At 40.0% G+C, this 15,604-nt stretch overlaps 1 protein-coding gene across 1 annotated transcript in view; it reads right to left on the reverse strand.

Moving 5' to 3' along the window:
* The window catches only part of LOC145988076 (uncharacterized), a 63,935-nt gene extending 51,533 nt beyond the window's left edge, over positions 1-12,402 (reverse strand). The window contains exon 1 of the mRNA XM_083122913.1: positions 11,958-12,402. Within this exon, the coding sequence (XP_082979039.1) occupies positions 11,958-11,988 (31 nt within the window). The 5' untranslated portion in view covers positions 11,989-12,402. The remainder of the gene's footprint in view (positions 1-11,957) is intronic.
* Between the last annotated feature and the right edge of the window lie 3,202 nt (positions 12,403-15,604).

Raw genomic sequence — 15,604 nt, forward strand, 5'->3', positions numbered from 1 at the left:
AATGGTGTGCAATAACCAAAAGCTGTCTCTTGCGTACTCTCTGCTCGCAGCACATGCATGTAAAGTAAACATGCACTCAGCACATTCGACGGTGTATCCTTTTACGGTCCTTCGCTTTGTGCAGGACCTTCCAGCACAGGTGCTTCGGTTGGAATAACCAAGTGCATGGAAGGATGGCGGTTCCGTCTTTGATGATTGGCAGCCACCTTACGGATCCTGTCCGACAACTCACTGAAGAAGCTCCGTGTCGTGATCTGCCTCTGACCTCAAGGTGCACAGCTCGACAACCAGACATGGAACCTGCAGGGCAGTGTTGCAAACTGTTTTCACCAGCAATATCCCCGCGTGTGCCTCTAAGAATGTCCGAATTGAACAAAAGTCCATGTGCCATGGACAAGTGTATGACTAACACTAAATTTTCAATTAAACATAAGAGTAATGACGATAACTCTCACTTTTGACTTTAGAAAGTCACCTTTCCTTGACAACTAAAATTAGATGATCACCCCCACCAAGACGTTCAAAGCTAACAATAAATCATCAATTAACTTAGAGTAAATAGAGATTGCGGCTTGATGTCTAAAATTAAGCGATCACCTCCGGCAACGACGTTAAAACTAAAACCACAGACAACCTTCACTAAACCCAACAGGCTCATCTGACCCCCTCCATCCGGCATGTGGGCAACCAAATTTACTTCTAAGTAAGACTTGAATACATATCCACCAGTATACACCAGTTTGCTACTCTCCGCGGTGTCGATTTTCAAACTGGCCAAATGCATGCTCACCCGATTAGCACCCGATTGCAATTGTCTGTCTCGCGTGTCACTTAGCCTTGTGCGTCCTGTTGTGCTGCTACAGTGTGAAATAATTTTGTTGATTGGTTCGTACCAAAGCTGCGGCCGACCTCCGTGGCAGAGTGGTTAGCATACTGCGCTATGGCGCCAAGTGTCCTGGGTTCGAATCCCTCTATGTGAGTATCCATTCTTCAATTTCATCACATCATCACTCATCCCCATCTTCGAAATTAGCCAAAGGTGGCAGAAATGCAAAGTAAAATAAACCAAATCAATCAATATTTTTATTGAGAGACGAAAAATCTAGGAACGGCATTATTGGCAAAATAGAGTTCAGCCGATACCACTTTGAACCGTACTGTTACCGATTCCCAGCGATACTGATACTTGATAATTGTAATAATTAACATTTGTTTAGAATATTGACCAATATTGGTGTGTAAGTATTCTTGTCCAATCATATGCATCAATTTACCAATAAATTGGCTTTAGAATATTGAAGAATTACATCAGAATATTAATATAGATATCATATAATCGCAAAATACTTTTTTGGTGCAAAATTGGTGCAAAATAAATAAAGTTAGAATTTTGCATAATTTCCAGGATAATTAGATTCCACGAAAGTTTCGCGCTGAATTTTTGCGGACCCTGTGAAAGACTAATATGCCGGAAAAGTATTGGCTGGTATCGTTAGATGAATTCCAACTGGTACTTTCCGATACCGATACATCGACATCGGCCCAGTCCTACAAAATACGTTGCTACCCTGCCTCTTCAGGTTACCAGTGGCAGTGAAGAATTGTTCGAGATAGATGAGGGAAAGAACACAGAGAATAATCTATCGATCTATTGAACTTTTGCTTCCTTTGCAGTTTGGATTTGTAATGTTAGCGATCATTTCAAATCGCGATGATTGATTTCGTGTTTAATTCCGTGTTACTTTCGGCGTTCTCTTTGTATTTAATTATAGCGACAATTAGATGAATGGACACACGCAAAGTGACACCCTTCCGGGACTTATACCCGGAACCTCCGATGGCAAATTCTGATGCCATATTGATAATGTGGAGAGAATTTTGGAGTTTTGATAAAATACTCAAATTTAAATTTAAAAAAAAGGTTGCGTCCCGTTTTTTTTTAATTAGCAGACAGTCTGTATAATTTTACGGTAAATTCTAATATTGCAGTTGAATTACAGTTGGAATTGGGGGCCTCAGACCGTCATTTTCCAGTAAACGTATCACAGTGTATAAATACAGGCCTGCTTGTAGCACAACTGTATTCCATCGTTTTCAGACCGGACAGACACTGTGCGAATTTAGCTTTTTGCTTTGAGGGGTGCCCACTCAGTGGCGTATTTGTGATTTTATTTCGAGAGGTACTTTTTTGGGGGGAAACAAATTTGTATATATATATAAACAGTAAAGAAACCTGTTGCTTTACGGTTCTAAGTACCTTAGAACATTGGTTCTAAACTATGTCATTAAATCTCATGATAACATTTACGTAATTTAGAAACATACCAAGAAAACCCAAACGTCATACACAAAAAGCGATATCGAACTACTAGAAGTTGACGAGCTGTATCTTTGCGGGTCGCCTTGGCAGGGACGGCGACAGGGGTGGGCACGGGTGGGCAAGCGCCCACCCAAAAAATCCTGTGCCCACCCGATTGCCCACCCAATCAAAATCTCTAAGTACATATACTTGGGGATATGTGAATGTTTCAATAAATAATTGTATTCTGGTATTCATTACATGTATATTTTACTCATGAATATTATATATACTAGAAATGTTCACGTATCATCATCATCCCATAAAAAGCTGTCTTAACTTGGTCATTAGAAACCAAAAAGAATTAGTGGAGAACTTGTAATAAAATAAACTGTCATCAATTGAATACTTCTACGATTAGAAGCAGCTAGTAGGCTTAGGAGATGCAAAATTATGCAGGGTATGGTCAAGATTAGATCAGAATTTAGGGTGCAGCTCTTGGCTTGCACTGGGGAAAACTGCTTGGAAAAGTACTGCAAAAAGAAAAAAATGAGGTACTTCGGATGTGATGAAAAAATGTAGAAATACGTATAACTAACCACCTCATGTAGCTTAGCGAAAAGTTATAACTGAAACTGTGGAGGGGATTGGGGTGGAATCTTTGTAAATCCCGGCCTGCGCATGTAATCTCTAAATAAAAATATTGTCCAGCAACACAATAAATCATTGCGACTTTTTAATTAGGTCTACATTGAAATTCCAGAAGTGTCTCTTTCTTTATTTCATTACAATTTTTACATACATGTCATCTTCAAATATCTACGTGGTATACAAACAACGACTTTATATTCGTCCTACTAATAAATACTAGGGCCTCCCCGATGGCGCAGTAGTAGGTAGCGTCGTTGCCTTGTAATCAAGGGGTCCCGGGTTCGATACCCGGTGGAGGCACATAGTGGTTCGGATCCTAGTATAAACTGTAGGTTCAGTCCCGATTAGCCTTACTGTGCACAAAGTGGACTTAAAACACCAAATCAAACCAAATCAAACTAATAAATACTAATAAGAAGTAATCACAATAATCACTACAATACCGAGGTATTGTAAATTTTGATGTAACAGTTATGTGGGTTTGGAAGACGCTACAGAATTATTGAATTGATAATAGCCTATCAGTTACGTAATCATGCAATTTTTCTTGTGATTAACTTACGTAGAATTAAAAGAAGAAAGGGGCCGTCAGAGAACTAATCAGTCACGATGAGAATGGTTTAAACTTTAGAAGCATCAGAGGTTCAGTCGAAAAGGTCAACAGAATCTGTAGATCCAGATGAAGTAAAGAAGATAGGGGTCATGAAGTATCCATTAGAAAACTTTCTTTGTTTGTTTTTAAATCCACTTTTATGCTCAGATAGGCTAATCGGGACTAAACCTACAGTTTAAAGTGGAGTCCGAACCAGTGTGCATTGTGCTTCCACCAGGGGAGGGGGCAGCAGAAGCCAGAACCTCTTCATTATAAGGCGACAACGTTATACCATTGGAGAAAAAAATATGCAGAAAGAACTCACAGAAAACGTGTCATTTTATCACCACAGAAGATGCGTTCATTTAAGAGCGAGCGTGTATTGCCAGAGACAAATATTTGAGACTTTCGGAAAACAACGTTATTGTTCACGGAGTTAGCTGCCTTGATCCAAGAATGAAACAATGTGAAATTGAAACTACCACCTCAACTTTCGAAGGGGTATGAACTAATGAAACTCCACTTTTGGAAGATTAAGTTGTTGCTGATTCGACTGATTTGTTCTATGTGAAGTCATTTTTCTGCTAATTTGGCTAATGGCGACGATGAGGTTCAATGGTGATTAGGTGAAAGTGACGAAGGGTGAAAACAAATACACGCAGACACTGAAAATACAACCCTACACAATTAAATTATTATTTTGACTGTGGTTCCAGGTGCCAGAGATTCGTTCACCTGCAAGATTAAAGTTTCCAGGGTAAACTGGGCAGGATAGAGGTTAACATTTGACCGCTTTAGAAAAGGTCGCGGCATACAACCCAAGTCATCTATGAAAAAGAGATGAATTACAGGGTATGGTGATCAATTTCGATGAATTCCTTGTGTCCAAAATCACATTCTACAAAATGAAACTATTTGTTACCTCAGGCCATGTGTTCATCTAACCACACGTGTGTTACTTCTCCCTCATGAGTAACGAAGACTAACTTCTGAAAACGAATAGCGACTTAGCAAATAATCTCTTCAATTCTTAACAGATTATTACTTTTGAGCGATGTTTTGTCAAAATAGCCTTTCATAAGCCTTGCGATACTTTATGCAGAATGAAGAACGAACTGTCTTTTTTTCCGCGCGCGTGTGTGTACATTCCCAATAAGACATTAATTTTAATCAAAATATTCAGTGCCGGCGATTTGGAGGAAAGTTTCCCCCCGCCACATTTTGCCACTTGTTGCACCCGCACTATGGCCTCTTAATGCTAAGACTTTTCTAGCAAGAAAGTAAACTGTCTTTGCCCCTAGTTTTGGCACCCGATCGCCGTTACTGCAAACATACATTCAGATACATTTGTCAGTTGCAATAACCTTGTAAGCCAAGAAAAGTGAACATTAACCCCCAAGTTTCAGTCAAAAACTCAAATGATAAAAATAAAATGATCAGGAACATGCATTTAAATTACTAGAAAGTAATTTATTTCTTCACCATTGTCTACCTCAGTGGCGACTCGTGGCTTTTTTGGAGTGTAGGAAGAAATTATGGTAAACTGATGAAGGTTTGAAAAATGAGTTCAATTACAGTCGCACAAATCGCTCGTACTATCCATTGCATTTAGAATGTTACCTGCAGGCCCACGCACAAGGTAGGGCAAGAGGCCCTTGCCCTTTTGAACTATGATTTTTTTTTAATGTGAACCTATAAAAACCAACGAAAATAGCATTGACGATATTTCAGATTTTTAAGAATTTCGATTTTGTCCCCTCTCCCTGTCGTGTGGATTGAGGATAGTAAACAATGCTGCTTAAACTCTGAAATTATGATAAATGCTTCTAAATTGCGCTGGGATTTATTATTAATTACTTTTTTCGGATAACTGCAGCTTTAAGTTTAATTATGCATATACTTTCCGAGTTTTGAACTTGCGTTACTTATTATTCACTACACAAAATTGTGTAGAATGGCTCAACAAACGAAATGGGTTCAGCATAGAACTTGAAACTGTTTGAGAAAATGGTTTGTTTACCCCAAACCTTTTATCGATTTACTGCAGTAAAATCTCCTCAGGTACAAAATCGAGAGGATAAAGAAAAGATACAGGATGGATCATCGCATGTTGTAAAAGCATACTCCCTTTAAATTGAAACAAGTCCGCTGGTGAGTATAAATGAGACTTGGAAGTAATTTTATTTCTATTTCCTGAAAACTTATTCCTTTGAAATCGATTTCCCTCTCCCAGAGACTCGTGTTTGCAGATTATGCTAGATTTTACCATTATGCCAAAAGCAGGATGCTAGGGGCCAACGAAAATCAAACTGTGCTACGTTTAGTACCATTTTGATGGGGTTGGCACCACTGTTGAGGAACCCCTCGGTGCTTCCTCGCTGTATCTTAAAAACCGCAACCTTCCCCCCTGCCCCTTTTCCACTTCTCACCCATCTGTCTGTAAGACTAATAGTTTGTCTATGCTGTAGGATGACCGCCGATGTTCCTCAGCGAGCTGCAGCCAAGCCTGTGTGTCCATCGTCTTTGTGCTGCGGCTGGAAGGAGCGGCACCAGTCGACTCTTGACAGTAGCTAACCTAGACAATTGTACATACATTGCGCTCATAATTTTATAACGCACGTTATTATTAAACTCCTAAAAAGTAAAGAACTGGAAGCAAGTATAAATGAACTGTAGGAAGTTGCTCACTTCCTACATGGAGGAATCGGCCCTGGTCTACCATCACACGTTCTATCACTGTCGCCGGATATATAAACTTGAGTATGTGCCTTGTGTTTTTTGCACTTGAAGGACAAAATGTGATGCAACCGATTCACATTTATTTCACTACATTGACATGAATGAAAGAATGTGATTAGAACGTATGGCTGCGCAGACACAAACACTTCCTTGAAATATTTGTGTCCATCGGAGACAAAGAAGTGGAACAAGATGCGAGAAGAGATTAGAAAAGAAAAAAAAAACATTTGAAGAATGGAACGAGAGAAAGTGAAAGGGAGAAAGAGGTAACAAGTTGAGAAGGAAAGATGTAAGTCGGCATTAAAGAGTAAAAAAGAAAAGATGAAAAGTAAAGGGAAAAGAAGTGTAGGGAAATCGGGAGGTAAGAGAGGAAGGGATATATATGCGTACATATATACATACATATATACATACATATATGTCATACACATATATGGCCTTACATTTATACCTGCCCACCCAAATCTATCAATATACAGCTTCTGCCCACCCGGTGAAAAATTTCTGGCGCCGCCCCTGCGCCTTGGCTACCCCGCGCAGAGTGTGAGAGAGATACGTTTATGTAGTTGCCACCTACTCGCCCTTTGGGTGGTCGACAGCAAGGACAGAACGCAAGGATAATGACGCGCAGCCGGTAGCTCCTCCCCCTTGCTACTGCGCAGCCGGGCTTGGACAGGATTCACCCGCAAAGATACAGCTCGTCAACTTCTAACACAGACAACTTGACCAAATTCTGTTGCCAAGTTCAAACTTAACGTCCATCTAAGCTACCTTCAAGTTTCTTTTGAACGTATATAATACATGTAAAATATCAGCACGATGCCATGAAAACTTAAGTAGAAAACAGGCTGCTGTTGTGTCGGCTCGGTGTGGTTGGTCAGTTGATCCACAAGGCTGCATACTTAGCGGCAGGGAAATCTTTGCTGACTAGACATTTAACGGACACGAATGATTTCTCAATTGTGTTTGTTACATATGCAGTTAATAAATGGTATGCTATATGCATTCAATTCCACTTTCTTTGAGTGGGATAAGAACAACCTTGGTAGGGAAAAAAGTAATTGTATTTTGCAGGGGAATATTTTTGTGTGTGGGAGGGAAATTCTCGGCACCCACCCCCATAAATTCGCACACTGCGGACAGATCCAATTTTGCAGGGAAAAAAACAGTTTCCATGATTGTTGCACTAGTTTTGATGCGATTTCGAGCCTTTTAAATCAATTTTTCATTAAAATCTGATCCATTCTTGCAATGTTTTTCTCTCATTTCCATCACTTTCCCTGTCTTCATCTTTCATTTATCACCAACAATGTGAGAAATGACATTGTACGTACAGTAAGTACTCCTTAGACTAGTCAATATTCCCAGCAACCTTATTCTTGCAGAATGAAATATGATGACCCTGCCACTGAAGCCTGTGTATCCGGTGAACGCTGCTCCTTTTGACAGCTGCAGAACAAACGGGCCGAGCAAAGAGAACAGCATTTCTCTCAAGGACATTCTGCAGGTTCAGATGCCGGATACGTCGCGAATGCAGCTCCATTGTTGTCCTCCCAACCAACATAATTCAGCACGAGTTACAGGTCCAGTGGCGTTCCGCAGCATTTGTTCCCCATATTATGTTTTGGGGTTGTAATGCAGAATAAATAATCTTTAGTGTATCGTAACTTCAGTAGTACTCATACTAAAGTACTACTAATGGTTAGAAGGTAACCGACATCCGTGTTGGAGTTTAGCAAAGAGGTCTGTGATGCCAAGGGTCCCTGGTTCGAATCCCGGCCACGGGATTCTTCTTTTGTGAGTGTACCTTCATCAATTTCATAGCATCACTCATCCTCATCTTCGTGATTAGACAAATAAGTGGGAGAAAAGCGAAGTAAAATAAACCAAATCAATTAAGGTTAGAAAGTCGTTTTTGATTGGTTGATTTTGTTGGTTGTTCGTTTTTCTGCCACTTTTTTGCCCAATTACTAAGATAAGGTTTTTTGATTGATTAATTTGGTGTTTGAAGTCCACTTTATGCACAGTAAGGCTAATCGGGACTGGACCTACAGTTTAAAGTGGGATTCGAACCACTGTCTCCAGCTAAGATAAGGATAAGTGATGATATGATGGAGGGACACTCGCGATGAACACCCATACCTAGGTCAGGATTCGAACCCGGAACCCTTGGCACTTCAGTGCGCTTTGATAACTACTCGGCCGTTGTGTTGATCTTTGCTTTAACATGCGATTTTTAGAATATTTTGTGGTTTGCGCCGCAATTTGTGTGTATAAGATCTCTCTCTCTCTCTCTCTCTCTCTCTCTTCTTTCTCCTCTCTAACTCTTCCTCCCCTTCTTTCTGCATTTTCTGTCTCTTTTCCTCCCCATGCTTTTCTCACTCTGTACGTCTCTTCCCCCTCTCTATCCACCTCCCTTTCTGTTTTTATTTATTCTTTCTCTCCCTATTCCCCCTTTCTTTGCCTTCTCCCCCTTCCCCTCTTTCTCCGTCTATCCCGCTATTTCTTTCCCACTATGAGTGGAATATTCACCCACTAATATTGATCAGTATTTTGAACAAATTTTAATTGCTACAATCTTCAAGCATCGGTATCGTTCGAATTGGTAAGACTATCTTTATCGGGTCAAACTGGTATCGGTTCAGCCCTAGTGCATATTAAAAGAATACTGAGAGCCGACCTCCGTGGCGGAGTGGTTAGCACAGCGCCCTACAGCGCCAGGGGTTCCGGGTTCGAGTCCCGGGTAAGGTATGGGTATTTGTGTTTGTCCAAATGAGAAAAACTGAAAATTGAGGAAAACCGAGAAATTAAAAATTGATAGAAAAGTGAAAAACGGGGGATACTACCGCTTAGGGGTATTCCTTTTTGTAAAAAAAAAAAAAAAAAAAAATGGTTAACACAGCGCGCTACGACACCATCGGTTCCAGGTTCGAATCCCAGCATGGGCATGGTTGTTCTTTGTGAGTGTCCCTTCATCAATTTAATCTAATCATCACCCATCACCATCGTCGCCATTAGCCAAAAAGTTGCAGAAAACGACCTACTTCAATTCTGGACCCGAGTTCGATTCTCACGATACTTAATATCAGAGCATGCCCTGCATAATAGCAGCTCTGGGGGTCGGCCGGCCTCTAATAAAATGGCTAGTTGGGGCAACCCTGTGGAGGATAAAGGCGGCCGGAGCGTGGTACTGATCACACCACCTTTACAATGGCCGAGATCGTGAATATGTAGAGCACCTACCTCCACACCTCCTTTGAGCTCCATGCCTTGTTGCAATGTGCGAGGGAAAACTTTTGACAGCTGCATTGAGAGATAGTGATCCTCTTTGTCCACAGTCTCGAGTGTAGAAGCTTTCTACTAAATTTGTAGCTCGTTTACGATTAAATTCCGGAAGGGGGTCAATTCTGTTCCTTGACCTTACACCTTGCAATTGCATTTTAGCTGGAATTAGAATATTTAAATCAACAAGTAATAATAACACCTACAAGTTAAGAAAACAATTTAGAGAAACATTCAAGGTCCCTACCATTTACCCAAAACAAGAATTTATCCTGACAGGGTTACGGGGGGCGTGGGGTTTCAGCTGCCCCCCCACCCACTTTTGCTACTTTTGCCCCCACACTATGCTAAACCTTATGTAACAAGGGAAAGTCAACTGTCCTTGCACCCCCCCCTCCAGTTTTGGAACCCAATCGTCGCCACTGCCTGACAGTAATGACTAAAATATAGTAACAAACTTGGAGATAGTATTTTCCTCTGTTGTAACGAGAATGCAATGAAATATTCAATTTTTTCCTTTGTTGTGCAAGTTGCGTATCCCGCGGTATCTCTTTGTCCCATATAAATTGCTTGGTTCCGGGTATTGTGGATAAGGGAGAACAATTCTCACAATTTTGAAAACACTTCAAGTTAGATTTTTTTTTAAAAAAAATAATAGTATATTGAGAATGGTACGTACCGAGAACTAGACAGCCATTTGAGAATCGAGCCGAGAAATAGACCTGCTGTCCAAGAGTCTCTTATCGTTCTAGGCTTTAGGAAACTAGAATTTAAGTATTTCGAAAATGTTCGTCTTAACCAAAATGCTTTACTGTGACGCTTTTCAGACATACCAAAAGGGTGGGTACCCAGTTATTTGTAGATATATGTATTGTATTATGTATATTATGTATTATATATATAGTTCATTATTCAAAAACTCTTGTTAATTTGTTTAGTTATATATTTTTTGCATTTTATTATTTTGAGCCAAGTTTCAACTCGAGACGAGACCTACGACGAGATACGTTTCTTCATTCATTCACGAGATGAAATTCCATGTTTTGTCTCGTCTTGATACAGTCACGTACATTTCTAGATTTTAACGTTCGTGAATGTGCCATCTAGAGTTAAAATCACAGTTACCTCCGTTTTTAGCCACAGACAAAGTGTATTGTTAAGGACAATAATTGTACCGATCTGGGAAAGACAGTATTACATATAATTTCGAGACGAGATCGGGACGAAAACGATCCATGCATTTTGAGAGCTCACGTGTAGTCATCACTTTTGCCTTTGGTGCGAATGATCCTCGGTTCGTTTCTCGGTGGACTAAAAATGTTGGTATTGATATTATTGTGAGAACAAATGGGGAGCTGTTTGAAAGAGCAATAGCAGCGAACTCGAAAGTCAGAAAGAGCTGAACGAGACTGATGCACTGACCTTACTTCATCGAATGAATAAATGCAGTTCGGCCCTCAAAGGGATGTTGCGACACAGAGTTTTGAGTTCAGTGCATTATGTTGTTTTACGAACTAAGCAAATATTGAAAAAAATGCATTCCCCTATTTGTTTTCGATTGCTTGTCTTATAAATGAGGAAAGTACTCAAGCACCCTTGAAACCAAAGAAACACAAAGCTAATGAAGTTTCTTGCAAGAAACATTCTTTTTAACACTGTCTACAATTCGATTTACGAGCACACAAATTCCGCGTTTCGAATCTTAAAACTGTAGGTCCGCTTCCAGCCCACCTTATTAGCAAAAGTAATAACCACAATGGGAATAACCGCTAAACAGGATAAGAACGTTTATTTCAATTACGGAGCATGAAAACTATCGCTAATTAACCGTCAGAGCCAACCATATGGGGTGGGACAACAGGCACTCACCTACATCCTTAAGTCACGAAGTCAGTTGTATAAAAGGGAATATATTTCTGGTGTAGTTTTAACACTCTGGATTCGGAATGCTATAGATATGAAAAATAAAGAAAGTGCTATTTTTGACCACACAGAAAAATCGCAGATACCTGAAATCTTCTTGGTAAAAAACGTATGCTCTGAATATTTCAGTATTGACAAAAATGGAGCAAATACTAACTATGTACTTATTTTATACCATATTTCCAAATTAAGAACATAAAAGGTTATGATGAAAGGAACTTGTAAACTAAAGAAATTGTAATTAAATATAATAAAGTTTGACATTGAGTTTCCAAATCAAATAAAAAATAGTTTCTCTGAAAAAGGGAAACAAAGTAATTTCGGAATTTTGTACTCCCATTCCCCGCATGACTCTGCTAAAAATGCTACCGATATTACGTAAGGTTTAATTAAGTGAATAAGAGCGTAGGCTAAGCTCGATATATCGAACCAATTATTAAAAATAAGAAAGAAAAAGCAACTAATACTTACCAAAGAGAAACACTGTTGATGCTGAAGTCATGATGAGAAAGAAGTAATCTGGTAAAAGCAAGGATGTGAAGAAACATGTGCCGTTTATATATTTGGTAATTTCTTTCCCTGCAGTCTATAGGTAGGCACTTTCCCTGCTAATGGTTGGTTCTTGTCTTTTGGCACTGAGACATGACACTAGTTAAACTGGAGAGCGTTGCAACAAAACCTATTTGCAACAAAACCCACGATTCAGCGAAAGTCAACAATGCAAGAGTCTTGTTTGTTTTGTCCCTTCAGCACGTGTATTGCGAAGCTGACATAACCGTCATAGACTCTTCACCGCTTTTTTTACAATGCCTCTAGTTGCTTGACGTCCTGAGGCCGTCACATATCATGATCACCTAGAATGTCCCAAAGTCTAAACACGGATCTCTCCCTCTCCCGGCAGTATCCCCCTTTATACCTTCGCATTGCTGACATCGCTCGGTCACCGATGACGTCACAGGTGCAGTCGGGCGCATTGTTGCTTTTAGGGTTCCCGATGACAGAGAGGCGTCGTGATCCAAAGGTCAGAGACCCTTCGTAAGAATTATGCCCGCTACCAAAAACCGTGAGCGGCGGGAAAGCTCCGTCGTGAAATTAAGAATCTGTTAAAAAATTGGAAAGGCTTGACCTCAACCGTGCCTGACAACCCGGAGCTATCTGGGCACGCGCAGAGTCACTCGGCGTGAGTGAATCAGGTTCAATTGTTCACGTATTACCTGGAGGTGCGCTGCTTGGATCGTTACGTCACGATTGTTTTGTTGCAAACTTTCGAACTTCCCCGCTGAATTCGACTTGGCGCCACGGGTAGCGGAGGCGCCAGTATTATTTGTCTAGGTGTGACGTTGAAAATGAAGAAAACATGAAACATGATTGCACGCATTGGCCACTGCACGAAATACCAATTGACCTTAAGTATATAAAAGGTAAAGTTACCCGTGCATATAGTACCGTAACATGAAGGCACATTTAGGTGATGTGAGGGTAGGCCCCACACACATCCTCGATCTCAGTAATTTTAGAGCTGATGTGATCAGCACCACGCTCCAGCTGCCTTTGCCACCAGGTACCAATAATTCGAAGCTGGGTGAGCCCCAGAGCCGATTTATGCGGTGACATTCACCCTGGGAGTCGAACGAGGGTGTCCCGCGACTTTTTTTTTTAAAGGAATAGCCCTATGCGGTAGTATCCCCCGAAAAACACAAACATCCATGTCCTAACCGGGATTCGAACCCGGGACCCCTGGCGTCGTAGTGCGCTGAGCTAACCACTCCGCCACGGAGGCTGACGCCGACTAGACCACCTTTAGTAGGCTTATATGATAATATGCCACTGAAACTGAAGGCTACTAATGAATTAATTTTTGTTTGCTTAGGCCACAACAACCACGTGTTTTGTAATTTGAAAGGAACAAAACTTGTCCAAGACAGGCTAATAATGACAAATATTGTGTCTTACAAAAGAAAGAAACAATTCTTAACAGCAATGCTGACGAGAGGAAACAACAACCACCGATCTTTGTAGACTACCCCCAGTACAGTCATAACGTAATATGACACTACAGAGCAGTGGCGTACGCAAGGAGGGGGGTTACAGGGTTTAAACCCCCCCCCCTTGAGCTTGTGAAATATTATGAAAAATGCTGTGGAAAAAAATTAAATGGCCAATTTTTCACAGTCAAAGATCTGGGACAATAGTATTACTATTACTACTACTACTACTACTACTACTACTACTACTACTAACAATAATAATAATAATAATAATAATTTGAATTATTATTTCCATGCAGCATGGTCCAAACACACTCGTCTTTCAGAGTGATGCCTTGAAAATAAACACGAGTTTATGAGGTTAGGTTAGGGAAACTATGATTTAAAAGACAAAAAAGTTGTTTTGTATCTTAGTTGCAACAATGTTCAATACACTGGCATACGCAGGATTTTTTTTCCGGGAGGGCTGGATTAGTAAATGTGGATAGCACATGGCTTCGTTTTGGAGGGCAGGATGCATAATAAAATATTTAGTATTTTTGGAGCTTTTCAGTCTATTAAAATTGTATTCAAAGACAAAAATGGTAATCGGGATTCACTTTAAAAGAGGTTTCGCATTTACACATTTTGATTTTTTTAAATTTTTTTTTAATGGATTTTTATTTGAAAATTCTGATTTTCTCAAATTTCGGTAGGGGCTGTAACACCATCGACCATCCCTCTACGTACGCCAGTGTTCAACGAACATGTATTTTTTTTGTGTGTGAACAATGAGAATTAACTAAATAAAGGTATTGGTACATTGTAAGAGGCTAATGTATAGACAAAGGCTAGGCGGACAAGAATACAGTCACCAGTCCGCCTTCCCATTATATTGTTTACCGCAGCACGTTTGAATGTCTCTCTTTAAAATGTCTTACCTTGTTGACTAGACAATTATTCAAACGACAATAAGCTTAACTATTGTAAAATGTTGTGTTGGTAAGAACAGGGAGATAATCCAGATGTGAATTATCGGGGACATTTATGCGGGGAAAAAGCCGGAAAAATTCCAACCAATTTCGAGAATCGAATCCAGATTTCCCGCGTGATTGTCACTTGTCAGACGCTCTACCGACCAGATCACCGCAGCTCCTTGGATGAGTTCCATACTTTGATTATTTCAATTTATTTTAATATATTTTCTTGTATTTATGGATCTTCTTCACCCTTGAAATGTCTCACCTCGTTGACCAAACAATTATTTCGTAGCAAAGAAACAAAAAAATGCTCGCAGGATTTGATAAAAATCGAATGACTAGAAAGTAATTTCGTTCTATTGTTTTCATAAATACTATATTTATGTAGATCTTTACTACTTAATAGTAGTAGTAGTGGTATTAGTAGAATTATTAGTATTAATTCAGCTAATTAATGAATTATAAGTATTATTAATTAATTGTGATTATTATTATTTAATTAAAGTATAATAAAACAATGGTAATGTGAATTTGGAAAAAAGTTTTAGAAATAACATTCCCCTTGATGAAATCCTGCGTACGCTACTGCTACAGAGTGATCACAAAGTCCCATTACCCCCTATGTATTACATAGATGTTAGTAAGCACGAAGTCCCATTACCCCCTATGTATTACATAGATGTTAATGAATTGTTGTTTCTTATTGTTGCAGGATCTTATATCTAAATCATGGCTGATGAGTTGTTGAGGAGAATTTCCCATCGTACATGGCGGAGAATCATACTCTGTTATGAAAACGATGGTGTACAGTACACACAGACACTCTAGACTAAATCAAAACGAATAGTCACACTACCTCCGAGTTGTCCTCTGCCATGATCTCACATTAATACAATGCGACCATCTATGACGATGTGGACACGCGATAGGGGGTAATGGAACTTTGTGATCACTCTGTACAAAAGCTAGTAGTGTTTTCGGTTTGAAAATAGGTTTTGAAAGTGGAATGCGCAAGCACCTCTTCGAACACCCAGACTCCGCCCCTGACCAGAGCGGGAAGCGGGGGCAGATGGGCCCCCGACTCCCAATAATTCGGAACTCCGATGAAGAGCTGATAGCTACATTTCAGAGACCTTAGACATGTCGCTATATTTATGTGTCATGGGGGGCG

The sequence above is a fragment of the Lepisma saccharinum genome, chromosome 5 (genome assembly GCF_977018435.1).
Source record: "Lepisma saccharinum chromosome 5, izLepSacc3.1, whole genome shotgun sequence".
Taxonomy (NCBI): domain Eukaryota; kingdom Metazoa; phylum Arthropoda; class Insecta; order Zygentoma; family Lepismatidae; genus Lepisma; species Lepisma saccharinum.